The sequence below is a fragment of the Eubalaena glacialis genome, chromosome 10 (assembly GCF_028564815.1).
Source record: "Eubalaena glacialis isolate mEubGla1 chromosome 10, mEubGla1.1.hap2.+ XY, whole genome shotgun sequence".
Classification (NCBI taxonomy): domain Eukaryota; kingdom Metazoa; phylum Chordata; class Mammalia; order Artiodactyla; family Balaenidae; genus Eubalaena; species Eubalaena glacialis.
The window spans coordinates 37153158-37179157 of record NC_083725.1 but is presented as its reverse complement, the minus strand read 5'-3'; the positions used below and the strand labels follow the sequence as shown (position 1 = coordinate 37179157).

General features: G+C 34.6%; 1 protein-coding gene across 2 annotated transcripts in view; it reads left to right on the top strand.

Moving 5' to 3' along the window:
• Nucleotides 1–26000, top strand: part of GUCY1A2 (guanylate cyclase 1 soluble subunit alpha 2) — a 401095-nt gene that overhangs the window by 183485 nt on the left and 191610 nt on the right. For both annotated transcript variants that reach the window (XM_061202599.1, XM_061202598.1), the window contains exon 5: nucleotides 10892–11377. In XM_061202599.1, the coding sequence (XP_061058582.1) occupies nucleotides 10892–11377 (486 nt within the window). The remainder of the gene's footprint in view (nucleotides 1–10891; nucleotides 11378–26000) is intronic.

Genomic DNA, 26000 nt, shown 5'->3' with positions numbered 1-26000 from the left:
CTGTATTTTATTTTTACAAGAGATAAATAAACTGACACCAAGCATTGTAAATGGATGACCACAACAAAAGCAACAATGATTGCAATTACCAAGCACGAAACACACTCATACTATGTCATAATATTGACATTCATTCCACTAATCCTCCACTGTAACAGCTCCTTTACTTTGCAGTGAAAATTGATTTGTATATTTTTTGACTCTGAGTCCTTGTGGGATTTTTTTTTTTTTATTCAAACAGAAAGTCACGAAAACTATAATCATCCTCATCAGTTCACTCAGTCCCATGTAATTAATTTTTTTTATCTTGATCTTTTGTTAGCACTTTTATGAATTCATCAGTTTTCCATTAGAGTTCTGAAAATGCTTATTCATTCAGTTCAGCAGTGTAGTCAGTTACCAGAAACCTGTACTTGTCAGAGTCTTTTCCATGAATTCCTTGAAGATGAAATGCTTTTATAGGAACATTTTTGCAAAAGCATCAAAGTACACCCAGAACTGTCTGTAAATGACAAAAGACTTAAAAATGACCACGGTTAAAGATTTAATGAAAGTTCATAACAATGCAATTGACAAGGAAGTTTAGTTATTTCTGAGATATACATTTTAAAGTAATAACTGGAATTATGACTTATAACATTATACCAGAACATATAAGATTTTCAGAAATTTCATGTTATGTCTGAAACATTTATATTAACATATTTCCATACAGATAACCCAAAGAAAGTTTAGTATTAGTTGGTTTTTTTGTTTGTTTGTTTCTTTTTTTATACTGCAGGTTCTTATTAGTCATCAATTTTAGATACATCAGTGTATACATGTCAATCCCAATCGCCCAATTCAGCACACCACCATCCCCACCCCACCATGGTTTTCCCCCCTTGGTGTCCATACGTTTGTTCTCTACATCTGTGTCTCAACTTCTGCCCTGCAAACCGGTTCATCTGTACCATTTTTCTAGGTTCCACATACATGCGTTGATATACGATATTTGTTTTCCTCTTTCTGACTGACTTCACTCTGTATGACAGTCTCTAGGTCCATCCACGTCTCAAAAAATGACTCAATTTCGTTCCTTTTTATGGCTAAGTAATGTTCCATTGTATATATGTACCACATCTTCTTTATCCATTCATCTGTCAATGGACATTTAGGTTGCTTCCATGACCTGGCTATTGTAAATAAGGCTGCAATGAACATTGGGGTGCATGTGTCTTTTTGAATTATTGTTTTCTCAGGGTATATGCCCAGTAGTGGGATTGCTGGATCATATGGTAATTCTATTTTTAGTTTTTTAAGGAACCTCCATATTGTTCTCCATAGTGGCTGTATCAATTTACATTCCCACCAACAGTGCAAGAGGGTTCCCTTTTCTCCACACCCTCTCCAGCATTTGTTGTTTGTAGATTTTCTGATGATGCCCATTCTAACTGGTGTGAGGTGATACCTCATAGTAGTTTTGATTTGCATGTCTCTAAAAATTAGTGATGTTGAGCAGCTTTTCATGTGCTTCTTGGCCATCTGTATGTCTTCTTTGGAGAAATGTTTAGGTCTTCTGCCCATTTTTGGATTGGGTTGTTTGTTTCTTTAATGTTGAGCTGCATGAGCTGTTTATATATTTTGGAGATTAATCCTTTGTCTGTTGATTCATTTGCAAATATTTTCCCCCATTCTGAGGGTTGTCTTTTTGTCTTGTTGATGGTTTCCTTTGCTGTGCAAAAGCTTTTAAGTTTCATTAGGTCCCATTTGTGTATTTTTGTTTTTATTTCCATTACTCTAGGAGGTGGATCAAAAAAGATCTTGCTGTGATTTATGTCAAAGAGTGTTCTTCCCATGTTTTCCTCGAAGACTTTTATAGTGTCCGGTCTTACATTTAGGTCTCGAATCCATTTTGAATTTATTTTTGTGTATTGTGCTAGGGAGTGTTCTAATTTCATTCTTTTACATGTAGCTGTCCAATTTTCCCAGCACCACTTATTGAAGAGACTGTCTATTCTTCATTGTATATCTTTGCCTCCTTTGTCATAGATTAGTTGACCATAGGTGCATGGGTTTATCTCTGTGCTATCTATTTGTTCCATTGATCTATGTTTCAGTTTTTGTGCCAGTACGATATTGTCTTGATTACTGTAGCTCTGTAGTATAGTCTGAAGTCAGGGAGTCTGATTCCTCCAGCTCTGTTTTTTTCCCACAAGACTGCTTTGGCTATTTGGGGCCTTTTGCATCTCCATACAAATTTTAAGATGATTTGTTCTACTTCCATAAAAAATGCTATTGGTAATTTGATAGGGATTGCATTGAATCTGTAGATTGCTTTGGGTAGTATGGTCATTTTCACAATATTGATTCTTCCAATCCAAGAACATGGTATACCTCTCCATCTGTTGGTATCATCTTTAATTTCTTTCATCAGTGTCTTATAGTTTTCTGCATACAGGTCTTTTGTCTCCCTAGGTAGGTTTATTCCTAGGTATTTTATTCTTTTTGTTGCAGTGGTAAATGGGAGTGTTTCCATAATTTCTCTTTCAGATTTTTCATCATTATTGTATAGGAATGCAAGAGATTTCTGTACATTAATTTTGTATCCTGCAACTTACCAAATTCATTGATTAGCTCTAGTAGTTTTCTGGTGGCATCTTTAGGATTCCCTATGTATAGTATCATGTCACCTGCAAACAGTGACAGTTTTACTTCTTCTTTTCCGATTTGTATTCCTTTTATTTCTTTTTCTTCTCTGATTGCCGTGGCTAGGACTTCCAAAACTATGTTGAATAATAGTGGGGAGAGTGGACATCCTTGTCTCATTCCTCATCTTAGAGGAAATGCTTTCAGTTTTTCACAGTTGAGAATGATGTTTGCTGTGGGTTTGTCATATATGGCCTTTATTATGTTGAGGTAGGTTCCCTCTATGCCCACTTTCTGGAGAGTTTTTATCATAAATGGGTGTTGACTTTTGTCAAAAGCTTTTTCTGCATCTATTGAGATGATCATACGGTTTTTATTGTTCAATTTGTTAATATGGTATATCACATTGATTGATTTGTATATTGAAGAATCCTTGCATCCCTGGGATAAATCCCATTTGATCATGGTGTATGATCCTTTTAATGTGTTGTTGGATTCTGTTTGCTAGTATTTTGTTGAGGATTTTTGCATCTATATTCATCAGTGGTATTGGTCTGTAATTTTCTTTTTTTGTAGTATCTTTGTCTGGTTTTGGTATCAGGGTGATGGTGGCCTCATAGAATGAGTTTGGGAGAGTTCCTTCCTCTGTAATTTTTTGGAAGAGCTTGAGAAGGATGGGTGTTAGCTCTTCTCTAAATGTTTGGTAGAATTCACCTGTGAAGCCATCTGGTCCTGGACTTTTGTTTGTTGGAAAGTGTTTAATCACAGTTTCAATTTCATTACTTGTGATTGGTCTGTTCATATTTTCTGTTTCTTCCTGGTTCAGTCTTGGAACGTTATACCTTTCTAAGAATTTGCCCATTTCTTCCAGGTTGTCCATTTTATTGGCATAGTGTTGCTTGTAGTAGTCTCTTAGGATGCTTTGTATTTCTGTGGTGTCTGTTGTAACTTCTCCTTTTTCATTTCTAATTTTATAGATTTGAGCCTCTCCCTCTTTTTCTTGATGAGTCTGGCTAATGGTTTATCAATTTTGTTTATCTTATCAAAGAACCAGCTTTTAGTTTTATTGATCTCTGCTATTGTTTTCTTTGTTTCTATTTCATTTATTTCTGCTCTGATCTTTATGATTTCTTTCCTTCTGCTACCTTTGGATTTTGTTTGTTCTTCTTTCTCTAGTTCCTTTAGGTGTAAGGTTAGATTGCTAGTTGAGATTTTTCTTGTTTCTTGAGGTAGGCTTTTATAGCTATAAACTTCCCTCTTAGAACTGCTTTTGCTGCATTCCATAGGTTTTCGATCACCGTGTTTTCATTGTTGTTTGTCTCTAGGTATTTTTTGATTTCCTCTTTGATTTCTTCAGTGATCTCTTGGTTTTTTAGTAACGTATTGTTTAGCCTCCATGTGTTTTTGTTTTTTACGTGTTTTTTTTCCCCTGTAATTCATTTCTAATCTCATAGCGTTGTGGTCAGAAAAGACGCTTGATATGATTTCAATTTTCTTAAATTTACTGAGGCTTGATTTGTGACCCAAGATGTGATCTATCCTGGAGAATGTTCCATGCGCACTTGAGAAGAAAATGTAATCTACTGTTTTTGGATGGAATGTCCTATAAATATCAATTAAATCTATCTGTTCTATTGTGTCATTTAAAGGTTCTGTTTCATTATTTATTTTCATTTTGGATGATCTGTCCATTGGTGTAAGTGAGGTATTAAAGTCCCCCACTATTATTGTGTTACTGTCTGTCGATTTCCTCTGTTATAGCTGTTAGCAGTTGCCTTATGTATTGAGGTGCTCCTATGTTGGTTGCATAAATATTTATAATTGTTATATCTTCTTCTTGGATTGATCCCTTGATCATTATGTAGTGTCCTTCCTTGTCTCTTGTAACATTCTTTATTTTAAAGTCTATTTTATCTGATATGAGTATAGCTACTCCAACTTTCTTTTGATTTCCCTTTGCATGGAATATCTTTTTCCATCCCCTCACTTTTGGTCTCTTTGTGTCCCTAGTTCTGAAGTGCGTCTCTTGTAGACAGCATATATACGGGTCTTTTTTTTTGTATCCATTCAGTGAGCTAGTGTTTTTGGTTGGAGCATTTAATCCATTCACGTTTAAGGTAATTATCGATATGTATGTTCCTATGACCATTTTCTTAATTGTTTTGGGTTTGTTTTTGTAGATCCTTTTCTTCTCTTGTGTTTCCCAGTTAGAGAAGTTCCTTTAGCATTTGTTGTAGAGCTGGTTTGGTGGTGCTGAATTCTCTTAGCTTTTGCTTGTCTGTAAAGCTTTTGCTTTCTCCATCGAATCTGAATGAGATCCTTGCCGTGTAGAGTAATCTTGGTTGTAGGTTCTTCCCTTTCATCACTTTAAGTATATCATGCCACTCCCTTGTGGCTTGTAGTGTTTCTGCTGAGAAATCAGCTGTTAACCTTATGGGAGTTCCCTTGTGTGTTATTTTTCGTTCTTCACTTGCTGCTTTCAATAATTTTTCTTTTTCTTTACTTTTTGCCAATTTGATTACTATGTGTCTCGACGTGTTTCTCCTTGGGTTTATCCTGTATGGGACTCGCTGCGCTTCCTGGACTTGGGTGGCTATTTCCTTTCCCATGTTAGGAAAGTTTTTGACTATAATCTCTGCAAATATTTTCTCTGGTCCTTTCTCTCTCTCTTCTCCTTCTGGAACCCCTATAATGCGAATGTTGTTGCATTTAATATTGTCCCAGAGATCTCTTAGGCTGTCTTCATTTCTTTTCATTCTTTTTTCTTTATTCTGTTCCACAGCAGTGAATTCCACCATTCTGTCTTCCAGGTCACTTATCCGTTCTTCTGCCTCAGTTATTCTGCTATTGATTCCTTCTAGTGTAGTTTCCATTTCTGTTATTGCATTGTTCATCTCTGTTTGTTTGTTCTTTAATTCTTCTAGGTCTTTGTTAAACATTTCTTGCATCTTCTTGATCTTTTCCTCCATTCTTTTTCCGAGGTCCTGGATCATCTTCACTATCATTATTCTGAATTCTTTTTCTGGAAGGTTGTCGATCTCTACTTCATTTAGTTGTTTTTCTGGGGTTTTATCTTGTTCCTTCACCTGGTATGTAGCCCTCTGCCTTTTCATCTTGTCTTTCCTTCTGTGAATGTGATTTTTGTTCCACAAGCTGCAGGATTGTAGTTCTTCTTGCTTCTGCTATGTGCCCTCTGGTGGATGAGGCTATCTAAGAGGCTTGTGTAAGTTTCCTGATGGGAGGGACTGGTGGTGGGTAGAGCTGACTGTTGCTATTGTGGGCAGAGCTCAGTAAAACTTTAATCCACTTGACTGTTGATGGGTGGGGCTGGGTTCCCTCACTGTTGGTTGTTTGGCCTGAGGCAACCCAACACTGGAGCTTACCTGCCTCTTTGGTGAGGCTAATGACAGACTCTGGGAGTGCTCAAGCCAAGGAATAATTCCCAGAACTTCTGCTGCCAGTGTCCGTGTACCCACGGTGAGCCACAGCCACCCCCCACCTCTGCAGGAGTCCCTCCAGCACTAGCAGGTAGGTCTGGTTCAGTATCCCCTGCAGTCACTGCTCCTTCCTCTGGGTCCCTCTGCACACACTACTTTGTGTGTGCCCTCCAAGAGTGGAGTCTCTGTTTCCCCCAGTCCTGCCGAAGTCCTGCAATCAATTCCCACTAGGCTTCAAAGTCTGATTCTCTAGGAATTCCTCCTCCCATTGCCAGACCCCCAGGTTGGGAAGCCTAACGTGGGGCTCAGAACCTTCACTCCAGTGGGTGGACTTCTGTGGTATAAGTGTTTTCCAGTCTGTGAGTCACCCACCCAGCAATTATGGGATTTGATTTTTCTGTGATTGTGCCCCTCCTACCGTCTGATTGTGGCTTCTCCTTTGTCTCTGGATGTGGGGTATCTTTTTGGGTGAGTTCCAGTGTCTTCCTGTCGATGATTGTCCAGCAGCTAGTTTTGATTCTGGTGTTCTCGCAAGGGGGAGTGAGAGCACGTCCTTCTGCTCCGCCATCTTGGTTCCTCCCCCAGCAATTTTTCATTTAGCATAATTCCCTACAAGTTTATCTATTATTTTGCCTATATCAATGTACAATTTCTTTATATTGCTGAATAGTAACTCATGTTTGGTTTAACCATTCACCCACTGAAGTACGCCTGGATTGTTTCCAATGTTTGGCTATTATGAATATGTCTTTATTTCTAGTTTTATTCCTTGTGGTCAGAGAACATATTCCATATAATTTGAATTTCAAAAATTTGTTGTGGTGTTTTTTTTCATGGTCTACAATATGGTCAGTCTTAGTGTATGTTACACAGGTTCTTTGAAAAACATGTATTCTTCTGCTGTTGGGTGGATCACCCTACATCTGTCAATTAGATCTTATTTGTTGATTTTGTTGTTCTGATCTGTATCAGTTTCCTGTGGCTACTGTAACAAATAACCACAAACTGGGTAGTGTAAAACAACAGAAATTTATTCTTTCACAGCCCTAGAGGTCAGAATCTAAAATCAAAGTGTGGATAACTCCTTGCTCTTTCCACATGATCTGGAGGAGTATAGGTTTCTTGACCCTTCTAGCTTCTGGTGGCTACTGGCATGCCTTGGTATTTCTTGGTTTGTGATTGCATCACTCCAATCTTTGTTTCTGTTTTCACACTGTCTTCATGTGTGTGTGTGTGTGTGTGTGTGTGTGTGTGTTAATCTCCCTCTGCTTTTCTCTTATAAGGAGGACACTTGTAATGAGAATCGTTAGTGTTATAATTTTTGTTGCAATCATCACATGTGATTTAGACAGCTTATGAGGAGAAGGATAATCTATTGTATTTACCAGTATTTTTAGTCTTTCCATTCTTTTTTCCCTTCCTGATGCTCCTTAGAACATTATTTCTCTTATTTCATTCAATTTTAAGATCTTTCTTTAGCTGTTCTGTTAGGACAAAGACTTTTAGCTTTCCTTCATTTGCAGATGTCTTTATTCCTCCTTTATTCTTGAAGAGTAGTTTCTCCACACATAGAATTCGCAATTGACACTTCTTTTCTTTCAATATCTAAAAAAATGTACTACTTTCTTCTGACCTCCATAGTTTCAGATGAGAAATCAACTGCCATTCAAATTAGTGTTCCCTATAAGTAATGCCTCTTTTCTCTGTGACTGTTTTCAAGATATTTTCTTTGAATTTAGTTTTCAAAATTTAATTATAATGTGTCTTGAAATGGATTTCTTCGGTTTTATCCTACTAGAGATTCACATAGCTTGTTGATTCTGAGCGTTTATATCTTCAATCAGATTTGTGACACTTTCAGCCATTATTACTTCAAGTGCTTCTAGGACTCCCATGATATGAATGTTGGATTTTTTGTTATTGTGCTACAGGTCCCTGAAGCTCTGTTTATTTTTTTCAGTCTATTTTCCTTGTTCAGATTGAGTAAATTCTATGGAACTATCCTCACTGATCCTATCCTCTGTCAGCTCCATTCTATTTTTTAGCCCATTCCCCTCTATTATGCTTACCAATTTATGAAATCTGATAGATTTAAAGACATTTTATTTTCATTCTGCCTTATGCTATTTTATTAAAACTTTAATATAATTTAGAATGCAATAAAACCTTAAGGAGATGTTTTAATTTAATGTAGTTTTTCACAAATTTGTCTCCTCTACATAAAAATACGTAGTTCCTATAATAGTTGTGCATATTGCTAAATCAATAAATGCAATCATGGTGAATATCTGAATTTATAATTATAATAAAGCAAAAACAATTCAAGAAAAATAATTTATATTATTTTCCAATTAGGCTAAACCTGCATTTATGACAGAGACACAAATGCTCCAGTGATATTTGCCCAATTATAAATAAGGAATAAATTCACTGATGAAAAATATTCTAAAATTAAGTTATTTACTGTGTATATTGTGGTTTCTCTTTCATGAATTTTTTTTCTGTAATGTAAGAAGTAAGCGATTATTTTATTCTCTCAGGCTCTGCTGATTCAGAGACTTCAAAAATGAACTAACGCCATATATAAATCAAGAATATATTTATGTTTTGTTTTTTTGAGGTGGGATATAACATATTGCATTCAGCTTCATTGTAAGTTAAAGAAAAACACTCTTATTTATTACACATAGCAAATAATGTATAATATTGTTTATGCCTGTATACATATACTGATTTCATATTTAAAATAAAAAGGGAGGTGAAAGCAAAGGTGGAAAAGAAAAAGGTCCATTTGTGATGGTAAATGTGGAGATTAATACATAGGGAAAAAAGAGAAAGAAAAAGAAAAAGGAAGCACCAGTGAGGAAGATGAAGGAAACCAGTGATGAGAAAGAAAGCCAGGCAAGCAGGAGAGATAAAGACTGAATGAAGATAGCATATTGGAAAAAAAAAAAAAAAAGAGTAAGTCCAAAGAACAAAGAGGAGAAGGGAGAAGAAAGTAAGATGTAGAAGAAAAAGAAAATAATTAGAAAGAAATCTGAGAAAAAAAAGGGAGAGACCAGAGGGAGGTCTAAATCTATGAATATCAGAGGTTTGCTTTTACCTTAAATCATAAGAAAAAAAATTAAAGTACTAATTTTTAAACTATGAGGTTGTACATTATGTGTATCTTCTTTATTACACCTTTAATATTCTAACAAGTATATATCATTAACAAACCCCTCCCCCCAAAAAGCATATCAGGCATATATGTAATAATCTGGAAATACTTTTCAGGACAATTACTTTCTTTGTATTCAAACTATAGCCTGCCGTCTTTTGAGAGTCCACCTTAAATTGGGAATTGAAGGGTCTTCTTCATTCTATTCTATGGGCTATATAGATTTGGCTCTCCCTTCCATACTGTGATAACTTTGAAAAGAGGAACCTTGTTTTATCTTTTTATGCTTATCATCCAGAGCAGTACTAGTAAATGGCAAACACTCAATAAACACTTCAATGAATAAATGAGAGTATTATGTAAAAAATGCTGAAATACTGAACACTAGCAGAATCTTTATATAAAAAAGTGAACATTTCATTTAATTAAAAATATGACATGAAACAAGGATTCAATTTTATTTCCGTATGTAGACTAGATCTTGGTAAATGGTGCAGGGGGAACAAAGTAAAACATTTGCAGGCTTACAAATCCAAATCTCTTTCGTTTTACCTCATATTTGTTCTATGCCTCCAATTTCATCAACTAGCCTAAGTACTTCATGCTATGAAGAACAAAAGAAAATAAATGTATTGAACACATTCCATGTAGTTGGGGAAAGTGACATAGATAAAACTGATGCACAGTCTCAGGTGGTCTACTTATAGGCTGTTCTCTCCAGGTAATTACAACTAGCTTCCTCTCCAGATGTGCTGAAATATCTTATCCTTACCCAAATAACTATATTTGCATAACCATATCCTAAGTCTTCCTTCCTTCCCTACTGGTGCTTATCCCCTCTGAGTGTTCCTTGGGGAACCAAGCTAAAATAGCATAAACCAGTGTTCATGAAGTTTTCCATTAAACATCAGTTCTCAAATTCTCCAGTCAAATAGTACAGAAAGGAGGGATAGATTTAAATTACTACATCTTCAGATGCTTTATCTTATTAACTGAATTCCTTTAATACTGTCCCAACTTGGAGGGCTATTTTTAGCTTATATTGAACATGCTAGTTGATTGTTATTTTCTGGTAATACTGGCTTAATGACATCTAGTTTAATTTTTTATTTTTAAGAACAAATGAATTGTCAACTAATCTAGTCAGTGCAAAATCTAATATATTTTCATAGGACTACAGCTGGTGAAAAATGACTTACATAAGGCTAAACAATTATTTGTATTCATTTAGTCTCCTGGACTTATTTTCTGAATATTATTTTAATGACAGTTAAAGGCAGTTATATTGACAGATGGATTTATCCTAATTCTACTATTACTAAGCAGGTTGAAAGTTTTTGAACTGGCTCATGAACCAGTTTCATGATGTACCTGGGTGCAATTTCATTTTGAACGAAAATGTTTTCCTGTTTTGTTTCTCATTGATCTTCCTTCCTTTCCATTTGATCATTGTGTTAAGAAAGTGACCAAGTGGGAAACAATAACAAATGCTTCTATTTAGAATCATAACTTATATTGGCCATAAATCACATTTAAATTTGCCTATATGAATGCAGAAATTCAATAGAGCTAATTTCTTGTTCTTCCTCTCCATCAGACAATAAATTAATTTTTGTGAACCTACTATGTGAATAGTGCTGATCAATATTCTGTGTTAATTTTGCAGGTGATGGAAGTTAAAGGACAAATGATCCATGTCTCAGAATCAAATTCTATTTTATTCTTGGGTTCTCCATGTGTGGACAAGTTGGATGAACTCATGGGACGAGGGCTGCATCTCTCGGACATCCCTATCCATGATGCTACCCGAGATGTAATTTTGGTTGGTGAGCAGGCAAAGGCCCAAGATGGCTTGAAGAAGAGGATGGATAAGTTAAAAGCAACTTTAGAAAGAACTCACCAGGCCCTGGAAGAAGAGAAAAAAAAAACAGTGGATCTTCTATATTCTATTTTCCCTGGTGATGTAGCCCAGCAATTGTGGCAAGGGCAGCAAGTGCAAGCCAGAAAGTTTGATGATGTCACCATGCTCTTTTCAGACATTGTTGGTTTCACAGCCATATGTGCCCAGTGTACCCCCATGCAAGTAATCAGCATGCTGAATGAACTGTACACAAGATTTGACCATCAATGTGGATTTTTGGATATTTACAAGGTAATGGGGTTTAGTTACTTATATATAAATACTTTTTAGTAGTAAATTGTCATCTTAATTAAATTACAAGCATACAATCTATTTCTCTTTTTAAACTTGATAGTAAATGGTGGATAATTTTAATTTAGAAATATCAATATTTATACAGAATACAAGCATTTCTGCTCTATGAGTAAACTTTCATTATGAGTTGATTTATACTATTGACATAGCTAACTGTGAATCATGATATTGCTCAGTAAGGAAAAATTCTATAGAACTAGTACTCTAAATTCATTATTATCAAAAATAAATAAATAAACTTGCTGAAATCTAGGCAACTTTTAACCATATAATTAGTTTTTCCTAAAGAGTAGGATTACGATATAAAGTAAAAGTTTTATATTGACAGTTAAAAGGAAACAGCAATTTATGTTAAAACATGCATTGCATTGTGAGTTAAATCATGGTTAATCGGTATTTTGCTCTTCACTGTCAATTAATTGAGGTCCCTCTAATTCTGAAAGAATACATGTAAATATTCTAGCTATTGTCCAAATAACCAATGGTTTTTAGTGTAAGCACCTTAATTTTCCAAGCTACTTAATGGAAGAATTTTGAAAATGTATACAAGTCACCATTTGTTAGTCTAATTTGACGAACCCCTTATTAATTTCTTATTAAAATTATAGCAATATTTTGAGTGATTCAGCTTCATGTCTACGTAATGAATAACTGTAACTTTACATAAAATTTCACATGGATTGCAAAATGTCAGGGTGCATGGCTTTTTTTTTTTTTAATATGGAGGACAGCAATTACTTTTAGTACAAACAAACTAGTGAATTTTAGATTTTTTTTTCTTCTTTACTAATCATCTAGACTTCTACTTCTTTCGTAGCATGATCTGCACATAAGCAGATTCAGAAAGAATCTGTTTCACATTTTAGTTTCATATTATGATCCAGAGGGTGTTTTCATTAAGGTGTCTCTCCTTTGTGGAAAGATGTTCACTAGTTCCATTATGTATGATATACAACCAATGTTAAATATTTTAGAAAGCCTCTTCTGAGTGGTAAACACTCAGTGTGACATATGTATGAGGGATTTGCTTTGTTATACAAAATAAGAGTTTTTATAAATTATATTTAACTTCCTTATTGTTTATTTTTATGTAATTTATGGCAGAGGCAGCCAAATGTCTGATCTTAAACCAGAGACATGATGAGTCTATCACTGTCAATTCCAGAAGAGAGAGCAGATTGTCCTGAATTTCCAGCACTCTTTTTCCTTCAGATTTTGGGCACTATTTTTTTTTGGCCACCCTGCTTGCGGGATCATAGTTCCCTGACCAGGGATTGAACATGCATGACAGTGATAGCATGGTGTCTTAACCACTGGACCACCAGGGAATTCTCCAGACTTTGGGCACTATTGCACCAAGCTCTGCAACCACAATTGCTTCCTTCTAAATCATTGATTTGCAGTGTTAGTTTCCTTCAGCTAAAGTAGTCATATGTTTTTGTGGCTCTAACTCTGTGCAACTAAATGAGCATGAAAAATAGATTCTTTTCTGGTAAAACATGGAAATCCCTGATTTAAATATAAGTATCAGTTTGGTTTTGAGAAAAGAAGAAATGTGATATCTTCTGAGGGTACAAAAACAATTTCAAGTTTTAAAAATACAGTTCATTTCACAGACATCAAGTCTTCCTTCCCTGGAGATAAGCTAGGACACCTCACAGAAAAAGAAAATCTGTGGGAATATACTGAATGACTTCAAATTTTCCTACATTTTATTAAACTGGTAAGGTTCATATAATTATAAATAATTATCAGCAAGTTTTAAATTACAGAATGGATCTACTCATTCTCAGGTACTCAAGACTCTGCTTTCCATCTTTCATATATATATTGAAAAGTAAACAAAACAGTTTGGTTCACAGATTCTCTTAAACTGAACTTTCTTATGAAATTTTAGCAATAAATTATAAGGTAAAATGATACCAGAGCCAGGTTTTTTTTTTTTTAATTTGTTTTTTTAATTGAATGTACGATTCTTTAAATCCTATAGTGCTTTACAGTTTTCAAAAGTTTCATACATATGATTTTATACAGTACCACAGTAACCCCTTTTTTAATCCCATCCCTATTTTGCCCCTTGTCCATTCACTCTCCTCATTGGTAACCACTAGTTTGTTCTCTATATCTATGATGTCTGCTTCTTTTTTGTTTTATTCACTAGTTTGTTGTATTTTTTAGATTCCATATGTAAGTGATATCATACAGTATTTGTCTTTCTCTGTCTGACTTATTTCACTTAGCATAATGCTCTCTAAGTCCATCCATGTTGCTACAAATGGCAAAATTTTATTCTTTTTATGGCTGAGTAGTATTCTATTGTCTACATATACCACATCTTTATCCATTCATCTGTTGATGGATGCTTAGGTTGCTTCCATTCCTTGGCAATTGTAAATAATGTTGCTAGCAACTTTGGGGTGCAAGAATCTTTTTGAATTACTCTTTTTGTTTCTTTCTGATATATACCCAGGAGTGGAATTGCTGGATCATTTGGTAGTTCTGTATTTTGTTTTTTGAGCAACCTCAAAATTGGTTACTGCTGCACCAATTTACCTGCACAGTGGCTGCACCAATTTACCTTCCCATCAACAGTGTAAGAGGGTTCCCTTTTCTCCACATCCTTGCTAACATTTGTTATTTGTTTTCTTTTTGATGATAGCCATTCTGACCTGTGTGAGGTGATATCTTGTTGTGGTTTTGATTTGCATTTCTCTTATGATTAGCAATATTGAGCATCTCTTCATGTGCCTGTTGGTCATCTGCATTTCCTCTTTGGAAAAATGTCTATTCAGTTCTTCTGCCCATTTTTAATCAGGTTGTTTGTGTTTTTGATGTTGAGTTTTATAAGCTGTTTATATGTGTTGGATTTTAACCCCTTATTGGTCATATCGTTTGCAAATATCTTCTGTGTTCAGTAGATTGGCATGGAGGGAACATACCTTAACATGAAAAAGGCCATATATGAAAACCCAACAGCTAACACCATACATCATACATCATACTCAATGGTGAAAAGATGAAAGCATTTCCTCTAAGATCAGGAACAATACAAAGATGTCCACTCTCACCACTTTTATTCAACATAGTTTTGGAAGTCCTAGCCATGACAATCATAAGAAGAAAAGAAAATAAAAGGAATCCAAATTGGAAAAGAAGAAGTAAAACTGTCACTGTTTGCAGATGTCATGATACTATAAATAAAAAACCTAAAGATGTCACCAGAAAACTACTAGAGCTCATCAATGAATTTGGTAAAGTTACAGGTTACAAAGTTAATATACAGAAATCTGTTGCATTTCTATACACTAACAACAAAATATCAGAAAGAGAAATTAAAGAAACAGTTCCATTTACCATCACATCAAAAAGAATAAAATACTTAGGAATAAACCTAAGGAGGTAAAAGGCCTGTACTCGGAAAACTATAAGACATGGATGAAAGAAATTGAAGACGACACAAACAGATGGAAAGATATACTGTGTTCTTGGATTGGAAGAATCAATATTGTTAAAAGGACCATACTACATCAGGCAACCTATAGATTTAATGCAATCCCTATCAAAACACCAATGACATTTTTTACAGAACTAGAACAAATAATTTTAAAATTTATGTGGAAACACAAAAGACCCCAAATAGCCAAAACAATCTTGAGAAAGAAAAATGGAGCTGGAGGAAACAACTCCATAGCTGACTTCAGACTATACTACAAAGCTACAATCATCAGAACCATATGGTACTGGCACAAAAACAGACACATAGATCAGTGGAACATAATAGAGGGCCCCAAAGTAAATTCACACAGTTTTAGTCAATTAATCTGTGACAGAGGAAGCAAGGATATACATTGGAGAAAATACATTCTCTTCAATAAGTGGTGCTGGGGAAAATGGACAGCTACTTGTAAAAGAATGAAATTAGAACATTCTCTAACACCATATACAAAAATTAACTCAAAATGGATTAAGGACCTAAATGTAAGGCTGGATACTATAAAACTCCTAGAGGAAAACATAGGCAGAACATTCTTTGACAGAAATTTCAGCAATATTTTTGGGGATCTATCTCCTAGAGTAATTTTAACAAAAGCAAAAAATAAACAAATGGGATCTGATTAAACTTAAAATATTTTACACAGCAAAGGAAACCATCAACAGAGCCAGGTATTTTTAATGTATCTCCAATACTAGTGTGTATATGTATCTGGTATGATAGGTGTATACAGTGGCTTTGATGTTTACTCAGGCTTATGGAGGTTGAATCTGGGGGATCCAGACCAGGAAACACAATATGTGCTGAAGCCAGAGTAATGATATGGCCAAAGAGAGAGAAGGACAAATAAAGAGAATATTACCCTTGTTTAGGATAAAATGAAGTATCAATACATTATGAGAACTACATTAGAATGTATATAATTTAGAAATTCTCAATCTGACTGGCCTAATTTAAGGTTTCTAATTATTGTAATCTTTCCAGATTATTTTCTAGAACATTTACACAGTGCTATTTTATACCAAGAACTATTTGCTAAAATTTTAATTGCTATTGAAAAAAATCCCAAAGGTGACAGAAATTTTTTAAGGATTATAAATCTGCTGATTTTATAAAATTTAAAAGTATTTTATTGGATTTAAAGTATGTGTAGAATTTTTGGTGGAATAATTATACCACAGAGATAAATAAGGTATGGCTAACTTTTGTTTTATGTTAGAAAAGTGAAGGGAAACCAAGTAAAGCTGAATGTTAAGAAAAAAGAACTAGAGAACTAGAGAGAGTGCCTCACAGGGGGCATTCTAAGTCTGTTACATGCAATAAGACTCCAGTCTCTAAATTTATTCATTGCCCCTCTCTTGATCATCTTATTATCTCATGTTTTCCTATCATAAGGGAGATGATGCAGTGATGAATTATAATGCCAGAATTAAACTAAATTAGGCCATAATAAGAAGGTTCTGCTAAAATAATCAAGCTTCCTATAAAGTAGGAGGTTAAGGAAGATGCTGTATATTTTACTGTGCATATTGCAAGCATTGAGAAAATTAGTCTTTAAAAATGCTTGACTGCCAAGATGTTACAGGTGTATGAATGCTAAATAAGAACAAGGTAAATTGAAGGAAGCATGGATTATAATTTTGATCTCATAATTAGAAAAGCAAATATTCAGCAAATAGTCAACATAATATATTATATAATATTTTGCTCCTCAGGTTTTATAGGGGGTAGAGAATAAACAAAATAAAGAACAAGTAACTCTAACTTTTTAAGTCAATTGTATATAGATAATAATAAATAATAACTAAATGTAGTGATAATAGTATTGGATGTTGAAGCAACATAATGTGAGTTTTGCCTCATTTTATATTTTTGTCTTTGCCAAGACCTTTAGTTTGAAATAAAGGAGAAGTAAAGAGGAGGATGAATCTTTCTCCATGCTCCTCTTATTGCACTCAGCCAAGGCTGCAGTTTCCCAGTGCTATCTTAAATACACTCTTTACAGCTCTCACCTTTTCACCTTTAACACTTTCTTAACTTCCCTCCTGTTTTATAAACTGTAAAGTTAAGATTAGCACCTGGTGTATAGTAGTAAATGGACGTGTTAGTTGTCATTATTATTTCTCAGATAGGTACATTTGGACATATGGGAGTGGGTATGTATTATGTGACTATTTTGTATGCTTTTGTATGTACATAACTAAAGTGTACTCAGTGCTTATTAGAAAAGAATAAAATATGATCTCATTTAATACCCCATGACTAACATGTGGACTTGTTACATTATCTCCATTTTCAGATAAATAAACTAAATTTCAGAGAAGTTAAATAATCCAGATAATATTGCTATTGAATCAGAATTTGAACCGACACTTGTCTGATTCTAAAACCTACAATTTTCCCACAAGTTTAGGCTGTGGAAAAAGATCTAGACAAAGATCAAATAATTGCAAAAGTGGAAACTGTTTCAAAACTATTTTACGTGATCAGTAACTATAGTTGTACTGTCAAATGATAAGGAAAACACTATGACAACATAACCCAATTCCACTCCCATCTCTTGAGTCGCAAATAGTTCAGAGTTCTGAGAAGCTGCATCTTTAAAAGTTAGGGACTCTCCCATTTGCCATACTCCCTTTTTGTCAGAAGCTAGCTAGCATCTTCTCCCTTAATTTCTCTTACGGAGAAGTAGTGTACCAAAGAAACAGTGGGATCAGTGATCCCAAGTGCAGGCAATAAGGGGTATAATTTTAAAAGAATGAAACTGTATAAAAGTTGATATTTTTTAAAATCACCTTGGCCAGGCAACTCTAAAGCATGATAGTAATAAAATACTTTCCTCTCTTGGGGTGGGAGTAGAGAGGCATTCCCATCACAAACTCCAAACCTGGTTCACAAATGTTTGTAGAGTTAAACGCTGAGTATCAGTGTCAGGCTTGGGTTGGGAAGAAAGAGTAGAAAGACAGGATGGGGCAACCAGGACATGCCAGGACCAGAATTTTTTTAGATTAGGGAATCTGATGTTGAGATCTAAAAACCAACAACACAAGGTTCATATTGGCAAGGGAATACAAGTATTGTAAATCCAGGTGGAAGAGCTGAGTCCAGCAAAGTAGGAAGGAACAGAAATCCAGGCTCACTCTTAGGGAATGCAAGACCTTGGGACTGGACACAAAGATTATGGGAACTGGATACCAGGTAACAAGTATGAAGATAGGCATCAGGACAAACTTTGATGGGAACTAACATCTTTTCCCTGGGCAGGAAAGACTTGGAGCCAGAGGATGCATACAACCTCCACTATAGAGTCAAAGGGAAACCAAATATGGCAACCTCAAAGGAATATAGAGATGTCTACTGAGCTTTTAAATTCTAAAACAGAAATTAAACCCACAGAGAAGCCAGAGTTATCAGGTTCATTCTATCCACTCTTGAAAATAAATTGACTGTATTTGGGGGCACTCTTGGCAAGAATAAAATTTGAAAATTGTTGAACACCTTGAGTTCTGAAAATCTCAAATACCAATGGAAGCACTTTGCTGACTTTATAAGCTCAAAACCTCCATAAATACAATACTGATAAAGGGCTAGAAAATCCATTAAGATCATGTATCCACTTAATTTATATAAGTAGATGGTAAATATTCATGATGGAAAGGTTTATGTATAAGGTAATCAGAGTTCAGTTTTGAGTGAACTTGTTAATATCGCAGGGAAATTGAGAATCAGACAAACTCTTTGGATTCAGACATCTTGGTGAAGACCACTTGGGCTTTGCACAACTGATATGCTAGCATTTTGTAAATTTGGTAAGGACCTCTTTCAGACTTGAATCTCCATCTTTAACCTCGCTGATAAGAGCTGAAAGCAGATGTTTCTCATATAAAGTTACAAGGCTACAGAACACTATGCCTCAAGAAGTTTGATTTGTCTTGACATTTGATTAGCACGGAGTTACTAAAACCACTGTTCCTTGGACTTCAGCCAGGCTTCAGAAAACGAAGTAGAATGTCAAGAATATCCTTTCAGTGTGAATTGGGGATTTTGCAGAAAAAACCAAAATGAAATGCTTCCTTTCCCCCTCATTTTGCCTTATGATAAAATAGCACTTTAAAGTACTTAGGTATTTAGGTTATTCTTAGAATTTTATAAATATGTATATATTTTACTCCATTTTCCAGCAATAAATACCAGTTCCACTTAGTAAAGAGTGACTGGTTCATTTTCCCCTAAGATTTACATATTTTCTGCTTCATTGATCAGTGCACACTTTTGAAATTGAAAACTACTAAAGATTTATACTAGTTCTTTTCAGTGGCTTCCATCAATGTCAGTGCCATTTACTTTTGCAGCTATATTATTGGAAATAAGGTAACAGTGTCTTCAGGTAAGTCTAGAAAAGAGGAACTTCTGAAGTAAGATAATCAATTCATTTATTCACCCATTAAATAAACATTTTTGACTCACTCATTTGACAACAGGGCATGACTCTCATAGAAGCCTACAGAATGTTTTGGAATTAGTAATATATATATATTATAAAATATATATTATATTAGTAATATATATATAGGGGTATAGTTGCTTTACACTGTTGTGTTAGTTTCTGCTGTACAACAAAGTGAATCAGCTATATGTATACATATATCCCCTCCCTCTTGGACCTCCCTCCCACCGCATCCCCATCCCACCCATCTAGGTCCCCACAGAGCACCGAGCTGAGCTCCCTGTTTTATACAGCAGGTTCCCACTAGCTATCTATTTTACATGTAATAGTGCATATATGTCAATCCCAATCTCCCAATTCATCCCACCCCCCTCGCCCCCATGTCCACACGTCCATTCTCTAAGTCTGCATCTCTATTCCTGCCTTGCAAATAGGTTCCTTAAAAAACTAAAAATAGAACTACCATATGACCCAGAAATCCCACTACTGGGCATATACCCTGAGAAAACCATAATTCAAAAATTTACATGCACCCTAATGTTCATTGCAGCATTATTTACAATAGCCAGGGCATGGAAGCAACCTAAATGTCCATCAACAGAGGAATGGATAAAGAAAATGTGGTACATGTATACAATGGAATATTACTCAGCCATTAAAAGGAAAAAAATTGGGTCATTTGTAGAAACGTGGATGGAAGTAACAAATATCATACATTAATGCAAGAGAAAAACAAATATTGTATATTAGTGCATAAATGTGGAATCTAGAAAAATGGTACAGATGAACCTACTTACAGAGCAGGAATTGTATTTTTTTAGCACAATTTTAATGACTAGAAAACTAATTTATATTCTTTAGAAGGAAGGTGAAAGTCAAAGATAAGTGTTTTGTTCTGATAACTTTTCTACTGGGGGGATTATATTGTCAGTTTCAAAATACATAATGCCCTAAAAATAACTGACAATGGTTTTGTCTCATTTGTAGTTTTTCTTTTGTCAAGTGCTTAGGCTGGAGATAAGAGAGAAAAAGAGAGGAGACTGTATTCTTCTCTGCATCACTCTCATTCCATTTAGTTAAAATTGTGGAATCCCAGTGCTATCTTAAGTACACTATTTGGAGTTCTCATCTTTCTACCTTTAACCACTTATTTTATCTCTGTGCTTCAGTTGCACCACCTGTAAATAAAGAAAAAAATATCTATGTTCATAGTATTTTTTTTAAGTTTTTAAATTAAATGAATGTAAAAATGCTTATGACAGTGTCTAGTCCATTGTAGTAAATATAAATGTTAATTACTCTTTCTCAAATAGCTGATCTGAGCATATATGGTGAGTGGTTGTGTGTTTCATATGTATATGCTTATATGTCCATGTATTTGTATGTACATAAATATTGTATAGCCAGTGCTTATTAGAAATAGATAAAATGCTTATTTCCTTAGGTTCATTTTTCCAGGTTATTAGAATTACATCTTATGCCAGAGAAATCTGTGAAGGCAGAGTAGGGAGAAAGGTAAAAAGAGGAGGCAAAAAAGATAGCTCCTTGAAATGCATTTATGTCATCTTCACTGGGTCCTCATGGATCCTCATCCTTGAAGATGGATCCATATTTTGCCTTCATAGATCATTTTAATCTGAATAACCTGAGTTACAATATACAATTTATGAAGGTAACAGTGTTTCTTAAAGTAATATTAGATTGTGCAAGATCTATGACCAACACTGTGAAGCTAAAGTTAAAATGTTTATTATTTTACACTCTAATATGACATCCTTCTGTATTCAGAGAACATTTTCTTTTAGTGTTGTGGCAAATTCTGAAGACAGTTAGAAGGCTAAAGCAATTTGGATTGCCAAGCAGATATCAAAATTGATGAATTTCCTGCTGAATTTAACAAAGTGTTTTGGGATGTTGTTTTTCATCTGTATTGATTTTCAATTTTCTTTCTTTTATTTATAGGTCTTCTATTAAATATTTTACATAGTGGTTAATAATATCCTGTGTTTCAATTTTGAAATGAAGCTTGGTATAAAGTTTTTTAAACTTGACATTTCTGCATCATTTTATATTATTTTCTTTATAAATTTTTTTTTACTTTTTTTATTTTTTTTAAGTTGAGGTATAGTTAATTTACAATATTATGTAAGTTTCAAGTGTGCAACAGTGACATAATTTTTAAAGGTTATGCTCCATTTATAGTTATTCTAAAATATATTCCCTGTGCTGTACAATATATCCTTGTAGCTTATTTATTTTAAACATAGCAGTTTGTACCTCTCAATCCCCTATCCCTATCTTGTCCCTCCATCATTTCCTCTCCCCACTGGCAACCACTAGTTTGTTCTCTATATCTGTGAGTCTGCTTCTTTTTTTGTGATATTCAATAGTTTTTTGAACTTTTTAGATTCCACCTATAAGTAATTTCATACAGCATTTGCCTTTCTCTGACTGACTTATTTCACTAAGCATAATACCCTCCAAGTTTATCCATGTTGTTGCAAGTGGCAAAGTTTCATTCTTTTTTGTCCCTGAGTAGTAAGTAGTCCATTGTGAGATATACATATATATATATATATATATAACACGTATATATGATATATATAATCAATATCCATTCATTATCAATATCCATTCATCTGATTGTACACACTTAGGTTGCTTCTATGTATTGGTTATTGTAAATAGTGGTGCCATGAACATTAGGGTGCATATATATTTTCAAATTAATTTTTTTTTGCTTTCTTTGGCTATATACCTAGGAGTGGAATTACTGGATTATGTGGTAGTTCTACTTTTAGTTTTTTGAGGAACTTCCATACTGTTTTCCACAGTGGCTGCAGCAATTTACATTCTTGCCAACAGTGTACCAGGTTTCCCTTTTCTCCAAAGCCTCACCAACATTTGTTATTTGTGGTCTTTTTGATGATAGCCATTCTGGCAGGTGTGAGGTGATAACCTCATCGTGGTTTTTATTTGCCTTTCTTTGATGATTAGCAACGTTGAGCATCTTTTCATGTCCCTGTTGATGATTTGTATGTCTCCTTTGGAAAAATGTCTATTTGGGTCTTCTGACCATTTTTTAGTCGTTTTTTGTTTGTTTGTTTTGTCTTATTTTCTGCTGTTGAGTTGTATGAGCTGTTTATATATTTTGGATATTAACCCCTTATCATTATTTGCAGGTATTTTCTCCCATTCCATAGGTTGTCTTTTCATTTTGTCAGTGGTTTCCTTTGCTGTGCAAAAGCTTTTTTTTCCTTTTTTTTTGCGTGGGTTTACTCCTTTATTTTCTGAATATGAAGAATTACATTGATTGATTTTTGTAGTAGCTTTTTAAAGATATAATTCATGTACCACACAGTTCACCCATTAAAGTGTAGAATTCAAGGGCTATTAGGGTATCCACAGATGTCCAAAAAACAGCACAATCAATTTTAGAATATTTTCATCTCCCCAAGAAATGCACCCCTTAGGTATTGCCTCCCAATGCCCATCTGCCCCCCTGACCCAGGCAAACACTAATATACTTTCTGGATGAAAAATCTATGGATTTGCCAATTCTGGACATTTCATATAAGTGGAATCACAGAATATGTGGTCCTTTGTATTTGGATTCTCTCATTTACCATAAAGCTTTTTTTTAGTTGTAGTAACATACACATAACATAAAATTTATCATTTTTACAATTTATAATGCACTTAGTGCATTGACATTGTTGTACAATCATTACCATTATCTTTAGAACTTTTTCATCATCCCAGACAGAAGCTCTGTACTCATTAAACAATAGTTCCCCATTACTCCCTCAAGCCCATGGTAACCACTATTCTACTTTCTCTCTATGAATTTACCTATTCTAGGTACCTCATATAAGTAGAATCGTATAATTGTTGTCCTTCTGTCTGGCTTATTTCAATTACCATAATGTTTTCAAAGTTTATCTATGTTGTAGCATGTATCAGAATTTTTAAGACTGAGTAATATTCCATTGTATGTATATGCCACATTTTGTTTATCCATTCATTGGTTGATGGACACTTGGGTTGCTTCCACCTTTCAGTTATTGTGAATAATGCCACTATGAACATGGGTGTACAAATACCTGTTTAAGTCCCTGCTTTCAATTGTTTTGAGTGTATATCTAGGAATGGAACTGCTGAATCATAAGTGATTCTATAAGTTTTTGGGGAACTGCCATAACGTTTTGCATTCCAGTTTCTCCACATTCTTGCCAACATTTGTTATTTTCTGTTTCATTGATAACAACCATCCTAATGGGTATGAAATGATATCTCATTGTAGTTTTGGTTTGAATTTCCCTAAAGACAAATGATGTTGAGCATCTTTTCATATGCTTATACAAACCATTTCTTTGTTAGATACATATTTTGCAAATATTTTCACCAATCTATGGCTTGCCTTTTCATTTTTGAATTATGTCTTTTTTTGAGAAGTAGTTTTAAGTCTGTATTTTGTCTTTTAGTCTTGTCTATGGTTTGTATTTTATATTTTTTAATAGATATTTATTGGAGTATAATTGTGTCACAATACTGTGTTAGTTTCTGTTGTAAAACAAAGTGAATCAGCCATATGCATATATATGTCCCCATTCCGCTCCCTCCCTTCCTCCCTATCCCACCCCTCTAGGTCATTGTGAAGCACTGAGCTGATCTCCCTGTGCTACACTGCTGCTCCCCACTAGCTAACTGTTTTACATTTGGTAGTGTATAAATGTTGATGCTACTCTCACTTTGCCCCAGTTTCCCCCTGCCACCCTGTGTCCTCAAGTCCATTCTCTATGTCTACATCTTTATTCCTACCCTGCAACTAGGTTCATCAGTACCTTTTTTTTTTTTTTTTTTACATTCCACATATATACGTTAGCATATGGTATTTGTTTTTCTCTTTCTGACTTATTTCACTCAGTATGACAGACTCTAGGTCCATCCACCTCAATACAAACAACTCAATTTCGTTTCTTTTTGTGGCTGAGTAATATTCCATTGTATATATGTGCCACATCTTCTTTATCCATTCACCTGTCGATGGACATTTAGGTTGGTTCCATGTCCTGGCTATTGTAAATAGTGCTGCAATGAACATTGTGGTACACGTCTCTTTTTGAATTATGGTTTTCTAAGTGTATATGCCCAGTAGTGGGACTGCTAGGTCATATGGTAGTTCTATTTTTAGTTTTTTAAGAAACCTCCATACTGTTTTCCATAGCGGTTGTATCAATTTACATTCCCACCAACAGTGCAGGAGGGTTCCTTTTTCACTACACCCTTTCCAGCATTTATTGTTTCTAGATTTTTTTGATAATGGTCATTCTGACCTGTGTGAGGAGATACCTCACTGTGGTTTTGATTTGCATTTCTCTAATGATTAGTGATGTTGAGCATCTTTTCATGTGCCTCTTGGCCATCTGTGTGTCTTCTTTGGTGAAATGGCTACTTAGGCCTTCTGTCCAATTTTTACTGGATTGTTTGTTTTTTTGATATTGTGCTCCATGAGCTGTTTGTATATTTTGGAGATTAATTCTTTGTCTGTTGTTTCATTGGAAAATATTTTCTCCCATTCTGAGGGTTGTCTTTTTGTCTTGTTTATGGCTTCCTTTGCTGTGCAAAAGCTTTTAAGTTTAATTAAGTCCCATTTGTTTATTTTTGTTTTTATTTCCATTACTCTAGGGAGTGGATCAAAAAAGATCTTGCTTGTTTTATGTCAGAGTGTTTTCCCTATGTTTTCCTTTAAGAGTTTTATAGTGTCTGGTCTTACATTTAAGTCTTTAATCCATTTGGAGTTTATTTTTGTGTATGGTGTTAGGGAGTGTTCTAATTTCATTCTTTAACATGTAGCTGTCCAGTTTTCCCAGCACCATGTACTGAAGACGCTGTCTTTTCTCCATTGTATGTTCTTGCCTCCTTTGTCATAAATTAGATGCCCATATGTGTGTGGTGTTTTCTCTGTGCTTTCTATCCTGTACCATTGATATATATTCCTGTTTTTGTGCCAGTACCATATAGTCTTGATTGCTGTAGCTTTGTGGTATAGTTTCAAGTCGGGGAGACTGATTCCTTCCAGCTCCGTTTTTCTTTATCAAGATTGCTTTGGCTATTTGGGGTTTTTTGTGTTTCCATACAAATTGTGAAATTTTTTGTTCTAGTTCTGTGAAAAATGCCATTGGTCATTTGATAGGGATTGCATTGAATCTGTAGATTGCTTTGGGTAGTATAGTCATTTTCACAATATTGATTCTTCCAATCCAAGAACATGGTATATTTTTCTATCTGTTTATGTCATCTTTATTTTCTTTCATCAGTATTTTATAGTTTTCTGAGTACAAGTCTTTCACCTCCTTTGGCAGGTTTATTCTTAGGTATTTTATTCTTTATGTTGCTATGGTAAATGGGAGTGTTTCCTTAATTTCCCTTTCTGATTTTTCATTGTTGGTGTATAGGAATGCCAGAGATTTCTGTGCATTAATTTTGTATCCTGCAACCTTACCAAATTCTTTGATTAGATCTAGCAGTTTTCCGGTGGCATCTTTAAGATTTTCTATGTATAGTATCATGTCATCTGCAAACAGTGAGAGTTTTACTTCTACTTCTCCAATTTGGAT